The sequence below is a fragment of the Aspergillus multicolor genome (genome assembly GCF_047715735.1).
Source record: "Aspergillus multicolor strain CBS 133.54 unplaced genomic scaffold BDW74scaffold_3, whole genome shotgun sequence".
NCBI classification, from domain to species: Eukaryota; Fungi; Ascomycota; class Eurotiomycetes; order Eurotiales; family Aspergillaceae; genus Aspergillus; species Aspergillus multicolor.
In genome coordinates this window covers 2,103,275-2,117,962 of record NW_027395954.1, presented here as the reverse complement: position 1 = coordinate 2,117,962, position 14,688 = coordinate 2,103,275, and the positions used below count along the sequence as shown (strand labels likewise).

The 14,688-nt window shown below is 52.2% G+C and overlaps 7 protein-coding genes across 7 annotated transcripts; 2 read left to right on the top strand and 5 right to left on the bottom strand.

Moving 5' to 3' along the window:
- The first annotated feature begins 169 nt into the window (after window positions 1-169).
- On the top strand, window positions 170-1,761 carry BDW74DRAFT_146743 (polysaccharide lyase family 1 protein). Its single transcript, XM_073723409.1, has 5 exons — window positions 170-481; window positions 553-822; window positions 893-989; window positions 1,052-1,285; window positions 1,338-1,761. Exons 1-5 carry the CDS (start codon window positions 279-281, stop codon window positions 1,671-1,673), a joined length of 1,140 nt encoding a protein of 379 aa, XP_073588239.1. The 5' UTR covers window positions 170-278; the 3' UTR covers window positions 1,674-1,761.
- A 52-nt stretch (window positions 1,762-1,813) lies between these two features.
- On the bottom strand, window positions 1,814-3,459 carry BDW74DRAFT_82877 (putative sexual development protein (LsdA)). The gene is made up of 2 exons (XM_073733833.1): window positions 2,685-3,459; window positions 1,814-2,633 (listed from the first exon to the last, which is right to left on the bottom strand). Exons 1-2 carry the CDS (start codon window positions 3,036-3,038, stop codon window positions 1,923-1,925), a joined length of 1,065 nt encoding a protein of 354 aa, XP_073588238.1. The 5' UTR covers window positions 3,039-3,459; the 3' UTR covers window positions 1,814-1,922.
- BDW74DRAFT_82896 (uncharacterized protein) lies at window positions 3,217-5,278 on the bottom strand. The gene is made up of 3 exons (XM_073733834.1): window positions 4,935-5,278; window positions 4,120-4,872; window positions 3,217-4,070 (listed from the first exon to the last, which is right to left on the bottom strand). The coding sequence occupies exons 1-3, from the start codon at window positions 5,181-5,183 to the stop codon at window positions 3,396-3,398; spliced, it is 1,677 nt and encodes a 558-aa protein (XP_073588237.1). The 5' UTR covers window positions 5,184-5,278; the 3' UTR covers window positions 3,217-3,395.
- Window positions 5,279-5,793: 515 nt separating this feature from the next.
- BDW74DRAFT_174712 (uncharacterized protein) lies at window positions 5,794-9,169 on the bottom strand (the record flags this gene model as incomplete). Its single annotated transcript, XM_073728091.1, has 6 exons — window positions 5,794-5,923; window positions 5,974-6,330; window positions 6,385-7,514; window positions 7,562-8,888; window positions 8,939-8,971; window positions 9,057-9,169. The coding sequence occupies 6 exons, from the start codon at window positions 9,167-9,169 to the stop codon at window positions 5,794-5,796; spliced, it is 3,090 nt and encodes a 1,029-aa protein (XP_073588236.1).
- Window positions 9,170-9,752: 583 nt separating this feature from the next.
- Window positions 9,753-10,786, top strand: BDW74DRAFT_82869 (RlpA-like double-psi beta-barrel domain-containing protein). The gene is made up of 2 exons (XM_073733832.1): window positions 9,753-10,202; window positions 10,350-10,786. The coding sequence occupies exons 1-2, from the start codon at window positions 9,886-9,888 to the stop codon at window positions 10,717-10,719; spliced, it is 687 nt and encodes a 228-aa protein (XP_073588235.1). The 5' UTR covers window positions 9,753-9,885; the 3' UTR covers window positions 10,720-10,786.
- BDW74DRAFT_82865 (uncharacterized protein) lies at window positions 10,674-12,500 on the bottom strand. Its single transcript, XM_073733831.1, has 3 exons — window positions 12,182-12,500; window positions 11,903-12,116; window positions 10,674-11,843 (listed from the first exon to the last, which is right to left on the bottom strand). The coding sequence occupies exons 1-3, from the start codon at window positions 12,435-12,437 to the stop codon at window positions 10,853-10,855; spliced, it is 1,461 nt and encodes a 486-aa protein (XP_073588234.1). The 5' UTR covers window positions 12,438-12,500; the 3' UTR covers window positions 10,674-10,852.
- Window positions 12,501-12,676: 176 nt separating this feature from the next.
- Window positions 12,677-14,566, bottom strand: BDW74DRAFT_187587 (putative amidase; the record flags this gene model as incomplete). Its single annotated transcript, XM_073731514.1, has 5 exons — window positions 12,677-13,803; window positions 13,859-14,124; window positions 14,184-14,251; window positions 14,305-14,426; window positions 14,480-14,566. The coding sequence occupies 5 exons, from the start codon at window positions 14,564-14,566 to the stop codon at window positions 12,784-12,786; spliced, it is 1,563 nt and encodes a 520-aa protein (XP_073588233.1). The 3' UTR covers window positions 12,677-12,783.
- Window positions 14,567-14,688: the final 122 nt, after the last annotated feature.

Here is a 14,688-nt window from a genome sequence, read left to right as displayed (position 1 = left end):
TCTGAAGCCACCATTATGGGTCTTCATCAAGATAGAGTAGCCCACCAGCGGCCCCGTCACCTCAGTCCATGCCGGCCGGTCCTCGATCCCAACCGCCATCGACAAGGATATAAAAACCGCAGCTCCTCCCCGTCGTTCTGGAAGCTATCCAACCATCCTTCCCAACCGCAGTCTTTCTTTGCATTTTCCCTTTGTTCTCACTGATTTCTGGCTGGTCCGACCTACTCGTTTTTCACTCTTTCGCTGTCTTCACCAACCATCTGCCAATTGCAACAACAATGAAGACCACCGCTCTCTTGTCTCTGGCCACTGCGGCCCTCAGCAGCACCGCTGCCGCCGTCTCCGTCAGCGGCTCGGCTGAAGGTTTCGCCAAGGGCGTCACTGGTGGTGGTAGCGCTACCGCCGTCTACCCCGACTCCATCGACGAGCTGGTCTCGTACCTCGGAGACGACGAGGCGCGCGTCATCGTGCTCTCCAAGACGTACGCCACCAGCCCAATACAACAGCCCCTTCCACCTTGAATCCGAGTCTCTAACATAAGTCCGCGCACAGCTTCGACTTCACCGACTCCGAAGGCACCACCACCGACACCGGCTGCGCCCCCTGGGGAACCGACTCCGCCTGCCAGGTCGCCATCAACCAGAACGACTGGTGCACAAACTACCAGCCCGACGCCCCCACCGTCTCCGTCACCTACGACAACGCGGGCTCCCTCGGTATCACCGTCAACTCTGACAAGACCCTGATCGGTGAGGGCTCTGCCGGTGTCATCAAGGGCAAGGGTCTCCGTCTCGTTAGCGGTACCAACAACGTTATCATCCAGTATGCACTCCACCAGCCACAGCACATTGGAGATTGATAAAAAAGAAGAGTGGTACTAATGGCGCCGCAGGAACATTGCCATCACCGACATCAACCCCAAGTACGTCTGGGGAGGTGACGCCATCACCCTCAACGACGTCGACCTCGTCTGGATCGACCACGTCACCGTACGTCCACCACCACCAAATAGCCCATCAATAAAAGAAAACGCCCACTAACAACTTGGCAGACCGCCCGCATCGGTCGCCAGCACATCGTCCTCGGCACTGAAGCCGACAACCGCGTGACCATCTCCAACTCCTTCATCAACGGTGAATCCGACTACTCCGCGACCTGCGACGGCTACCACTACTGGGGTATCTACCTCGACGGCTCCAGCGACATGGTCACCATGAAGGGCAACTACATCTACCACACCAGCGGTCGCTCCCCTAAGGTCCAGGGTAACACTCTGCTCCACGCTGTATGTTTTCCTTTTCCTATGCAGGAAACGGCTCGAAACTAACGGATATCAGGTCAACAACTACTGGCACGACAACTCCGGTCACGCCTTCGAGATCGGTGAGGGTGCTTACGTCCTTGCTGAGGGTAACGTTTTCCAGAACGTCGAGGTCGTTGCCGAGGACCCCATTGACGGCAAGCTCTTTGCTTCTCCCTCCGAGTCTGCCAACACTGCTTGCGCTTCCTACCTCGGCCGTAACTGCGAGGTCAACGGCTTTGGCAGCTCTGGCACCTTCAACCAGGCCGACACTGACTTCCTCAGCAAGTTCGACGGCAAGAACATCGCTTCTGCTGATGCCTACAGCGGCATTGCCTCCAGCGTCTCTTCCTCCGCTGGTAACACCCTCTAAGCTTCTCGCTGCTCGGGTGCCGCGTGCTGGTCAAGTTCGGTGGGATGGATCTTGGTGAAGAGTAGATTGTTCAAAAGCTGTACATAATTATTCGCCTTTCAATCTACACTTTTACGCGGTAATCTATAATGCTTCACTGGTCAAAAGGAAAAAGGTGTGACATTAGGATGCTAGCAAGCTAGCTCGCTAGACCAGTTGCTTTTCCATGTTTTCTATAGTGATACATCTAAGGATACATGCATCCTTCCCTTACTCCACAATAAACAGAGCCGGGCCATACACGGTCGCGCGGGCCACTGCCTCGGCGTTGGCGAAGGGTCCTCTGCGGTTGACAACAGCCATAACCGTCAAGCCATTCATGAGGAAGTCGTCGTATGGGACAACGACAACAGCAGTCGACTTGGCACCGTCACAAGAAACAACCTGAACTGGGGCAACAATGGGAACGTTGTGTTGGTTGATGTACGCAACCCACAAGAGGTTCTCCTTCGACTCGTCCGGGCCGTGGGTCCATGTGATCTGAATCTTGTGTGTGCGAGCCTCAGGGCGAGTGACGATGTCCAAAGGCTCGAAGAGGCGCAGCTTGATGTCACCGAGGTTGGGACAGGTGTTGGGGAGGGCGAAGCTGTTTGCCCAGGTAAAGGCAAAGTCGATGTCGGATGTTGTCAGGGTCGGAAGCTCGCTGGGGTACTTGTCCTGGTAGATTCGGAACGCTCCTTGCTGGGCACCCTTATTGCCGATGATGCCGGTCATAATCCGCGCGAAAGTCGAGTCACCGTTCGCTGCAAAGCGCTCAGTTATGTCCTGAAGTACAGCAATCGAGTGTGCGGTGAAGGTCGTAGCCAGAGCAATGGCTTCCTCGATGTTAGTGACAGGGAAGAAGTAGCGACAAGGCTCGATGGCTGGGATGCCAAAGTGTTGCAAGGCATTGTTGGCTGTGAGAGCGTGCAGTTCGTCTTGCTAGAAAGAAGTTAGCATCCCAACAAACGATCATAGGACGAGACAGCATACCGCGAGGATGGTGTTGAGGCTCCGAAGGGCAAACTCCCGTTCGGGTTCGGTTGCAAAGGTGTAGCCAGTAGTGTTGCGAGTGATGTTTCCGATCAGCTGGTGGAAGAAAGCAACCTCGACGTGCTCTTGGAAGGCAAGCAGTTGCAGGTTGGTGATCCCAACTGCGCTGGCGTTGGTGGGCAGAGGCAAGCCGGGAAGTGTGCCATGGGCGGCTTGTTCAATGCGTTGAAGCTGCTCGGGGGTGGGATAAGGCAAGCCATCTGGGAGAATAGGAGTGGTGTCGTAGCTCTCCGCAGTTGGAGCAGCGAGTGCCAGAGCTGGGACCAGAGCAAGGAGCGACGAGGAGAGATGCATTTTGACGACAAGAGAGTAACAATAGCGAGTGCTCGAAGAAGATAAGATAGGAATGTGAAAGTAACAGATGGGCTGAGGCAGACTGCGTAAGAACGAGGATAAAGGAGAGAAAAGGAAGAGACGGAAGAGAAAACGGGGAAAGACGTTTGTTTTAAGCTGAGGGACGGCATCCAGCACGCCTTCCGTTTCGGGTCACCAGCTGGAAGGAAAGCACTCGCTGGAGGGCAGGCACCCACGAAAGAGGAAGGAGCACCCCCTTCCCGCTGGATGGCGGTTACACTGCGCTCAGAACACTTAGAACACTCGGAACACGGCATGAGGCATCCTTGATTCAGAAAGAGCCTCGGTGAGCAGGCGTTACCGGATAAGCAATGAAGACAACCCCCCTAGAGCAGAAGCCCCCATGAAGAACCGCCACAGCACCCCGAAGCTGCCCAGGAACAAATGACCCAGCTCCTCCCTGTTCTCAGAAGTCAGCACAATTCCATCCTTTGAGGCCAACGAGGCGGACGCTTCAGCAGCACTTCTATTCGCATCCATGTCTTGCACCATCTGCGTCAGGACGATAGACCCGCCAACAGGAACGGCAATACACATCCCCCATGTTCTAAAGATGGAGTACATCAAGATAGCAAAGGCAGTGCTACTGCTTCTACCTCGTCGCATCATCTCCCGACCGTCGAGTTCGTCGCGCTTACGAACGGGCGACTCGGTCTGTGAGCATGTATTGTAGCCAGCGATAAGAAGCGCGTGACTGATTCCGATGGTAAGGAAAATAAAGACCCAACCAGGCGTCGGCGTATTGGCGTCAAAGAGGATAAAGCAACCTGATGCGAGAAGGTTCAGGGTCCAGCCTGCCCGGATGATCCAACGTGGGCGGAAAGGGTATCTACCGAGTCCGAGTTTGGCTGTGAGAAGAAGTGTTGGCAGAGTAGGTGCGGTAACCGCCATGAGGCTTACCCCGGTAGACGGCGACGAGGACTCCTTGACTAAGAAGAGATACATGGAAAGGCCCTGCAGATGCCATAATACCTGAGAACTGTCAGCAAATCGCGACAGGCTTACAGGGCATCGAACTGACCAAGAGCCCATGAAGTAAACTGCCAGTGTACAGCATGATCTTTGATATTGAACTGAAGACTCTGAGGTTGAACAGCGGTTGCGACACCCAGATACTCTCATAAAGGACCAGCACCACCATTGCTAGCCCACCAATGCAACTGGTGACCAGGATGCGCCAGTCATCCCATCCTGTCGGCGGTCGCCCTACCCAGCTAGCTGCACACAGGAGTGACCCAATCCCAACCAGCGTCAAGACAGCCCCTATCCAATCCATCTCACGCGCTGCGTGCTTGGCAATACTCTTGCACTCCTTCAGGTCAACCGCGAATGGGGCCACAAGAAGACTCAATGCACAGAAGACGTAGCTGAAATAGAACGACCAGTTCCAATTCCCGTATTGAGCGAAGAATCCTCCGGATACTGGTCCAAGCAGCGCCCCGAATGCCCACGCTCGACAGATGTAGTCGGAGAACCGTACACGGTGCGGATACGGAATAAGGTCCGTCACCAGCAGTGACGAGACGGCCATGGCGCCACCATTGCCCGCCCCTTGGACTAGTCGGCCTGCAACTAGACCTGGAACGCTCAATGAGCCGCTGCATACCCCGGTCCCGGCTGTGGCTATTACGACGGCGACAATCAGGATGGGTCCCTGGCCAAAGACTTCGGACAGCATGGCGAAAATCGGCTGGCTTGCTGCGCTGGCGAGAAGGTACGACGTGTCCACCCAGAGAACGGTCCGAAGTGGCTGCTCGAAGACGGCTGACAGGACCTGTAGACAGAAGGCTATATGTTGAGACCGCTGAAGACCGGAGGAACAACCAACAAACATACCGGTATTATGGGCACCATCATAGTCGCGTCGAATGCATCTAGCATCGCCACGAGGGAGACGCAGCTCAAAACGAGCCACTCCCTGAGCCTGGGCCGCCAGACGATGCTCTCTAAATCCGCCGACGTGTCAGAGAATGGGGGTTGCTCCAGGTAAATGCTTTCCACCAGATCTTCCGCGCTGGGATTTTCGTGCAACTGTGTCCTGAATCCGTCATCGGCATGACCGATCTCGATAGATTCTGCCCTCATCCGGCAGAAAATCCACCAGGCTATCAAGCGCGTTATTTCATCGGAGATTGTCTCTTGCCGGTCCTGATACTTGGTCGCGATTTCGAGACCAGTATGCCGAAGCGAATCGTATCATATAGTTCGAGCTAGGCGGCCCTGTACTCGCGTGAATCCACCATTGTGCGTTGGGGCGACCAGAGCTTGGTCGGAAATTATTGCAGGTGGATCACAAAATACATCGAACGATTATCCGTTGTAGAGTTGATCCAAGCGTGACTGCTAAGCATTCCATTCCCCTTAGGCGTATGGCACACCCTTATCATCGACGATTTCATTCGTCGCTGGAAGTGTCTGGTATGCGGGCACGGACACAGTGCCGCGGATAACAACATCTTCTCAAACACTTCTCCTGCAGAACAGAGAGAGATAGTACGTAATGAGCGTAATGTTTTTCGGATGATTACTGGCGTGGAGCTCCGCAATTATGCTCCAAAGCCGGTTTTGTCTACCCTGCAGATAATCAGCATAAGCGGCACGGTATATGAATAAGACCATATGAAGTAAAAATTATAAGTCTATTTTGCACTGCTTGCTTCTCTAAGCCCAAAAGTCTTAGCTATGTATAGACCTTTTAGTCGAGCTTGTTTCGCGTTGTAGATCTTGATGGTGCTCGCGAAACATCTCCGGTTGATACGCTGCTGTGACGGGCACTCAGGGCGTGGAATGAAAAGTCAAGTTCGCCCACAAGGGTCTTCACATCCCTATCACACCATGTTAGAGCGGTTCCTATCGATAGCAGAGAGTGACATACTTCATAAGTATCTCCACGTCACCAACGATGCAGCGAGTGGAAATCTGTAGGACCGAGAACGTCGCAAACCCTGGCTCCGCGATATGTCTGAGACTTAATATATCTTTGTCCAGCTGTTCCAATCGCTTCGAAAAGCTGTACGGCTTGGGTGTCTTTAAGAAAGGTGGCAAGGGTTGCTGGTTTGTGAGGCTGGCAGATAGAAGGCATAACACCGATGTGACCTGGTGCGTCGTGATCCGCGCGCTGGCGATCAACCTCTTCAAATCATTCAGCCATGCCGCATCAGATTCATCATCGCTACCGAGCTGCTTGAGCGAGTCTGAAGCATATCCTAGAAGACTGAGGTAGTTGACAATGCTGAACTGGTGGTTAGCACACATCCGGACAGAAACAGACAAGCAAATAGCATACTTTTCGATGCAGGTAATGATCCTGTCGTACTGCTCTTTAGGAAATCGACCGCCAATGGGCACTTCCCACTTGAGGAACTCGGAGTATGTGCGGAGACTGCTTAGCATGATCATCTGCTTTGAGAAGACCTGGTTTCGCGCTTTCAGAAGCCGCTTTCCAGCGGGGGTTTTAAGTGCGATGTCGCCCTCATCGCCTCGCATTCGTGCAGTGACAGTTTCATGAATAATGGAATAATAATTGGCAAGAAGGTATAAGCTCGAGCCCAGATTCTGTCGAAGAACAGAATGCTCCGAGATTGGATAGGGAAAGAATGTCCAGAAAAAGGCAACTGCGATACCTCCCGTCACGACGGCAAGTCGATACGGTGCGAGGAGATAGATCGGGTAATATGTCTGCCCATTTGCGCTGACGTTCTGCTCTCCAATCTGGCGAGCTTGGAGCTCATATCCCACTATCATAGCGGTCGATATGACGGTAATGATGCCGGCAATCCGGAAACGGAACTGCTTAACTGGTATATAGAACGTGGCAGCGACAAAGAGAAAAAAGAAAACAAGAATACCAGGAGTCCGTTTTCCAGGAATATACCAGCAGAGCAAACTGAGCGTCATTGCCAAGATAGTCCCAACGATACGAAGAGCGAAACCGAAAATACTTTGACCAGATGTTGGAGACATACTGAGGTTGACCATGATGATCGCCCAGACAAATCGCTGTCTGATGAAGAATTCCTGCGTATCACGGATGAAATAGACCACCGCGATGGTCATTGTGGCGCATGCAACACGGAAGCCATAGGCCGACTGAGGGGAGCGAAGAATTGCTGCAAATCGCCTTATCTTATCTCCGAATCTCTGGAATGCTGTTTCTGGCGGTAGATGCTCCGGGTCTTTTTTCGTTGTATACGCCTCGCCCAGTTGAAGCGTGCCGCTGTGCGCATTCACATCGCCCAAGTGATCCTCTCCGTGTGAATCCTCGGTCTTGAAAATACTCAGAGCCCATTTACAAAGGCGTTTGCTACCGGGAATAACCAATCGTGTTCTTGAGAGTTTGCCGCTCTCTCGTTTGTGGTCGGCGTATCTAACGAAGTCGAGGACAACATGGCCAGTGGAGGCCAACAGTTGCTCCATCTAGTTCCGTTAGCACGAGTTTGTAAGCTTCGGGAAGTAGAACACACGTAAAGAAAAAGATACAATTGTCTCCGAGCACGATCTCTGTTGACAGCTCCATCCACAGGTATATCTTCCATTTCTAGGTGTGCGGTCGCAGGATGCTCGAAGAAGTCCGGCGGCAGGGTGATGCCTTTTTCCTCGCTCCATGTCCGCAGCGCAAGTCGCTTGGCTATTTTGAAATCAGAGAGTTTCTTTTCCATGTGGGCACTGAATCCTTCGTCCCCGGGTCCTAGGCTGCCAGATGCCTCGGGATCTGGATTTTGGTTCTTTGGTGCCGGCGTCAGGTTCAAAGTCATAGCAACATGTTGCAGGCCTTCGTCAATCGTTTGGATCATGGAGACAAACGGATCATGGACAGCGCTCATAATCTCATGCCACTCGTGTATCGCACGATCGCGAAGATCACCGGATATGACAGACGTCGGATCGATCGGGTCGTTCCACTTATTGTATTCTGATAATCGCTCAAAGATATCCACAACAAAGCTAAGTCCAACAACCGGTACCATCGCCTGCCGAAGATGGCGGAAGATAGATTGAAGGTCATCCGGTCCCAGTTCACCTATGGCAATCTCACGTTTTGCAAAAGTCAGGTCACCGCTCATCTTCCCATGAAGCTCTGTGATCTTTTGTACAGCTTTTCGTATCGTTGCTGCTTCTGGGGAATAGACTTTCCCATGTTCGTCAATCTTCTCTACCGTCGAGTCGTAGGTTGCTGTTCGCCCAAATACGTTTTCGCTCTCCAGAGCTTCGAAATAGGCTGTATGAGCTTGCAAGGCTGATCGTAAAGCATTGATATAGCTTGCCATCTGTCTGAACACCACTGTTCGGCAGGAAAGTGGGAAGATGAAAAATGACACCCCAGTAGCAAGCCCAAGTCCTATCAAAGCAGCCTCAAGGATGCGACGGACCATTGACATCGCCGCAGGCATGGTAGACAAAAGAGGTGCAAACGAGAAGGTGACGTTGGCCACGATTGAGTAGATGATGACGGGGAATTGAAATTGCTGATATTTGGCTCTCAGCGAATGAACAAGGTAAGTCTGGAAGAATAAGAATACGCCGCTGGTAACCGAAGCAGACGAGTTGTATGGCGGAAAGCCTGAGCTACCAGCTTGGGACTCATTCGAGCCGCTTGAATGCTCGCGTGCCTTGACGGTTGCATACATCATCAGGAGGTTCACAGCTGCTGCAACGCAGACAGCCAGGACATCGAGCAACATCATCTGGACGAACTTGGCGCGGGGCATTATAGCGAAGCCCAATACCGATATGATAGCTATCAAGTATCCAGAAGTAGTAAAATATGCTGCGACCCCGTCGGCCTGGTACCTTTGGGTCGTCAGTCGGATCAAGGTAGCACAAAACCGTAGGATACTTACATTGCGAGCCCAATGGTTGGGGGTATTGCGCCCCTATATTATCCATTAGCACCGTTCTACAAGGCTTGTCAAAAAGACGCCTCACTTGATCATCAGCATGATCGACTGTCGGTCCAACCCGGTCTTGTTCCACGCCGACATGGCTTTGTCCATAAGACTCGGACTCTTGACGGAATTCCGATCGACGCCATTTTCATATGCGAAGTCGCGCGAAGAAGGCTGTTCTGCCATGTTGTAATCCGTAACCAAGAATTCCTCCCCGCATTTATCGCGATCCTCCAAAAATCCTCCAAAATCTGGGTTCCTGATGCCTAAGTCATGGAGTGGTGATCGTTTGGCCCGTTGCCACCGCTGCAGACAAAGATTGGGTTGCCGCAATTGGTGAGCGCAGCACGCAGTGTATAGTTCCCGATGATGCGCAGCGTATATCGCCGGAAATTATGCAGCTGTTGGACGAAGGAAATAATTATGACGAAAGCAGAGATTGCGGAGTGAAGACAATGTGGGCCGCTTTGTACGCGCCAAGAAGAGCCAAGTCCCCACGATACTGTTAGATCTGTTCTTCAGTGTCGATGAAGATCGTACTTCTGACTTATGGCGAAATAATAGACAGGATCACATTTCGCCAAGTAATGGAAATTGTGTCTACAGGAAAAGGAAGGGACGGGGGCGGTTGGCCGGTGCTCTCTGGGCTCGGCTATCGGCAAGCCACTGAAGCCTTCCAGTCAACGAAGCCTCTCAGCGGTATAACGGATAACGCCAATTAATTGACCTCGATAATCGATATCAGTTCAAATACGGCTAGTCAGGGACTCGGGGAAGGCCTGGAGTAATCCTCTATCAAACCCCTGCACCTTTGTTTGCCATCGCCGCCTTTAAGGGACACATTCCCCCGTCCCGATCCTTATCTATCAACGCAAAATGCATCTGGACCCTGACGCCCCACGATGTCATCATCATTAAACGGTCCTCCATCTGGAGTTCCTAAACGAAAACCAGTCCCAAATGTCGCAGTCGCTGCGCCTCCATCAATTCCAGATTCGTCCAGCGACCTTGAGAAAACGGCCGAGCCCGCGGTCGCGACCGAAAGCCAGCCCGCAGCGCCCCAACACAAACTGACATTATGGCAACAATTGCAGCAAAGATGGAGCCAATTCTCAACAAAAAAGAAGCGTATCATCATTGGAGCTCTTATTGCGTCGGTCGCACTTCTTGCCCTCATCATCGGTCTTGCGGTGGGATTGACGAAACGTCATGGAAAGGGGTAAGTCACCGAAATCTGGGGTTGCATGGGCACGCCTTCATTCTGACATCCCTTGCGTTTCCCTCGATTAATCAATGGCTTCTTTTCCTTTTATAGACTATTGGATGATGGAGGAAGCTCTACTGACAATCCTACCAACACAACCAGCTCCAATGACCCTCTCCCAACCTCGAACGGCGGCCCCTACACCGGCGAACTAACATATTACGACCCCGGTCTTGGATCTTGTGGCATAACAAGCACTGCCTCCGAGAAGATTTGCGCCGTGTCGCATGTTGTATTCGATGCCACATTGACTTCCGGGAATCCGAACGAGAATCCGCTTTGCGGGCTGAAATTGCGAATAAGAAGGGGCGATAGTAGTGTGGATGTCAAAGTTGTGGATCGTTGTCCTGGGTGCAACGTTGACGACCTGGATGTTTCCTCATCCGTCTTTGAGGAACTTGGCGATTTGGTAGAGGGTAGGGTAACGGTGCAGTGGGCTTGGTTGGACGAGACTCCTGTTGCAATGGGATGATTTACCACTTTCTTTTCCACTTGTTCTATATGTGCTTTGTTTGTCCTCATGTGGTTTATCCGATATACCCCTTTCGTCTATATGTTGAGTTCATTACGTGCAAGTCTGTCTCTTGTTCACGGTCATTTTCCATTCAATAGTCAGGCCAATCCGGATCGACCTGTTCTCGCCAGGATCGAAATCCGCCCTTGATATCGACTACGACACGCTCACCTCCCCGATCCAGTCCCAATTCCTTCAATCTTCTGACCACCGTTTGTGAATCATTACCCTGCCGACATACCACATAGATCGGATTCTTTGCGTCATTAGTGATCTGGGATGGAAGCCAAGAAGGCAGGGGCTTCTGCTCATCGACTTCTGTCGCCGGTGCGCTATAAGCGGAAGCCAGTATCGTCGACATTGGGATATTGATACTGTTTTCGAGATTGCAGATGTCGAACTGGACTTTCTCCCGTACATCGATAACATGCTTTTCTGGGCCAGCACTATCACCATTCCTATACTCCAAAGGAGTAACACGCTCCTCCGGGGAAAGAATATCTTCCGGATCGACGGTCCCGCAAAAGAAGACATAGTCCATCGATCCCGACTTCACGCTTTCTAACGTCACGGTCGCTTCGGCAGAGCATACCGCGCAGTTGGGACGCCGCGATCGCAGCTTGATTGTCCGGAACTGCGGAGTCGAATACGCCGAGAATATCAAGAGAGACGGCGGGGTGGATTCGGCTTTTTCTTCGGTCGACGTGAGAACTTTGATCGCTTCCAAGGCCTGCAACAATCCCATTGTGCCCACCACTGGTCCCAAGATTCCGCCGTCTGCGCAGCTTATTACATTGTTTGCTGGTGGTGGCCTAGGAAAGACACAACGGTAACATGGACCTCCCGTCTTGTCTCCAACCGGTCGCGGGGGGTTGTTGAGCACCATGAGCTGTCCTTCGGTTCGTAGTGCAGACGCTGAAACCAAGGGTTTGTCCAGTAAAACAGCCGTATCCGAAATCAGGTACCGTGACGCTGGATTATCCGTGCAATCAAGAATCAGGTCGTAATTTGTAAAGATGCCTGGTGCTTCGTGTGGTGTGAGATGTGCTCGGTGTGCAATATACGTTGGATGCGGATTCAATCTAAGTTGAAGATCGGAGCGTCAGCAACTAGCAAGCATCATCTCTCGGATAAAACCTACTCTCGTAGATACTCAATCGCACTATCGACCTTGAGCTTCCCAACATTCTTACTCCGGTGTAGCACCTGCCGGTGCAGATTCGACGACTCCACGGTATCGCCGTCAACAAGCCCAATTGTCCCAACCCCAGCACCAGCAAGATACAGCGCAGCCGGACATCCCAGCCCTCCCGCTCCAACAATCAGGACCTTCGCATTCCGGAGTTTCAGTTGGCCTGCATTGGAGAGAGATGACATTAGCTCAGATCCTCAACCCCGCAATCGCCCCTTGAACACCCACCTTGCAACCCCAGCTGCGGCACAATCATCTGCCTTCCATACCGCCGGTACTCCTCTCCAGATAAGGGCCATCTAGACTTCGGTTGCGGATGGCCTTCGGTGGTTAAGTTCGCGTTCGCCGTCGTAGTTGCGGCCGCGGTATTCTGGGATCGGGTATTCTCCGCTTCTTCGAGCTCGCGCTTGAGCTTCGCGAGTTGCGCCTCTGTGGCGGCTATTTCGGTGCGCAAAGACGCACATTTGCTTTCGAGGTCTTCCATGCGGAATGAGCAGATTTCTGTGAGCTCTCGGCGTGTCGCGTTGAAGAAAACGGACGCGGGGGTGTCCTGCAACAAAATGAATATCCTCCGCCGGCGACTGACGCCGCTCCTATCGCAAATGCCCACTAAGCCTCTTTCGGTCATTAACGCTCAGGATGAGACGATTATTACCCAGTATTCAATTTTCGAATGTGTAAGCTCTGGTTTATTTGAAGTCGTATGCTAAAGTAAGTACAAATCGCAAATCAAGCCAAGTTTAGACTATGCAGGCAGTCGTTCTCGCTTTGCGTCTTCATCACGACACTCCTGATCCGCCTAAGACACCGTAGGTAGGGAATTCGTCTTTTTAACCCATCACATCTTCCAACCCTTTCAGCGGTTCAATCACGCGTCGAAGTTTTCCCCTTGCCGCAGTTCGCTGTTCGAACGCATACGCCATTGCGATGAGTGACTCTTCGCTCCACTTTGGTCCTAGAAAACTGATTCCCAGTGGAATCCCTGGTGCTACGTCAACTAAGTCCCCTCGCCCGTTATACTCAACAGATATGTTGGCGGGAAACGAGTCAAACGGAACAGTAATAATTGGCGTGCCAATGACGCCGGGAATGTCCGATGCCAATGACGATGGAAGGATAACAGCATCAAGATCATGTCGCGATAGCGCACCCAGAAGACCCCCCTCCTCGCCAAAAAACAGAGATTGCTGATAAACCGGCCAGAAATTTGGGGATGAATTGTTCAACCCGGCAGCAATGGCCAGGTCCCATAAATCTGTGTTGCGCGATGGGTAATCCTCTTCAGCGCTGCTCCGTGTGTAATCGCGCATATCTCCCAGTCCATAAAGCTTGTTAGGGTTCCTAACAAGTTTCGCAAGATAGTCTGCGAATCCGCTGAGCATGTCCGCTGCGATCACCAACTGCGGGATCTGTGTTTGCAAATACGACTCATAAGCCGTGAAGTTGGCGTCTTCGACGATGATCGCCCCTGCATCTCGGATTGCCTCAACAGCCTTTTCAAACGAGGATAAAACTGAGCCGGCCGAGCGGTAGTATCTGCGAGGCAGGGCCCTGACAACATTTCGGGGAATACCTATCCGTTTGCCTTGCAGGCCCGTGATGTTGCATGCTGCAACATATTCGGGGAGTGTGCCCTTAAATGGTGAAGACAGTGTATAATTATCGCGCGCGTCTTGATCTGCGATAGCTTGAAGTACCAACGCTGCATCGCGGACTGTCCTTGCCATTGACCCAATTGTATCCAAGCGTTCGCTCACTGGAACTACCATATATCGCGACGTCAGACCGACGGTGGGTTTGATTCCGACGATATTACTCTTCTCGGCAGGGAGTATGATGCTACCCACGGTCTCAGGCCAGGATTAGCATGGTCACGATGCGTTACGTTAAGAGCATTCCACTCACTTCTGTTCCCAGGGCCGCGAAGGCAAGACCTAGGTCAACCGATACTGCGCTGCCGCTCGAGCTCCCGCTTGGATCCTGCTCCGCATAATAAGCAGCGTACGTCTGGCCGCCTATAGCATTCCAGCCATTCGACGAATTGCTGGAGCGAGTGTTTGCCCATTCTGACAGGCTTGTTTTGCCGAGAATTATTGCGCCGCTTTTCCGGAGGTTTGCAACCACTGTCGCCTCGCGTCGAACCACTGTCCCGACCAGTGCATAAGAGCCAGCTAGAACGGACGACGAGTTAGTACATCAACTCTGTCATTGAGTCAAATCTGCCACATACCCGTTGTATCCATCTCATCGCCGGTTGCTATCAAGTCCTTAACAAGAATCGGAAGTCCATGAAGAGGGCTAGTATGGTGTCAGCTACCCGTTACTATATGATATGTTATGGTCTAACATACCCGCGGGTTGTGCCTTGCTGTCTCTCCAGATCGAGTTGCTCGGCAATTACTCTGGCTTCCGGGTTGAGATCCAGGACAGGATTTAACTTTGAGTTGACCTCATGAATTCGTTCAAAATACGCCTGGTGGCAGCATTAGCACCATGAGCAGCCGATGCCTGAAAATAAACACTGACCCTGACCAGATCCGCACTTGTGAAGCAACCTAGGCGGAGGCCTGTCTGAAGCTCAATTTGCGTGGCATCGATGAGAGATGGAAACATGCACTCCGAAGTTGCTAGACGCGATGAAGTAGTCGACTCCAGCGCACTAAGGCCAGACCCTAGACGGAGGAAGACACCAAGAGTGTAGACGTACAGCATGGTTGTGAGCTCCATCACTTCTC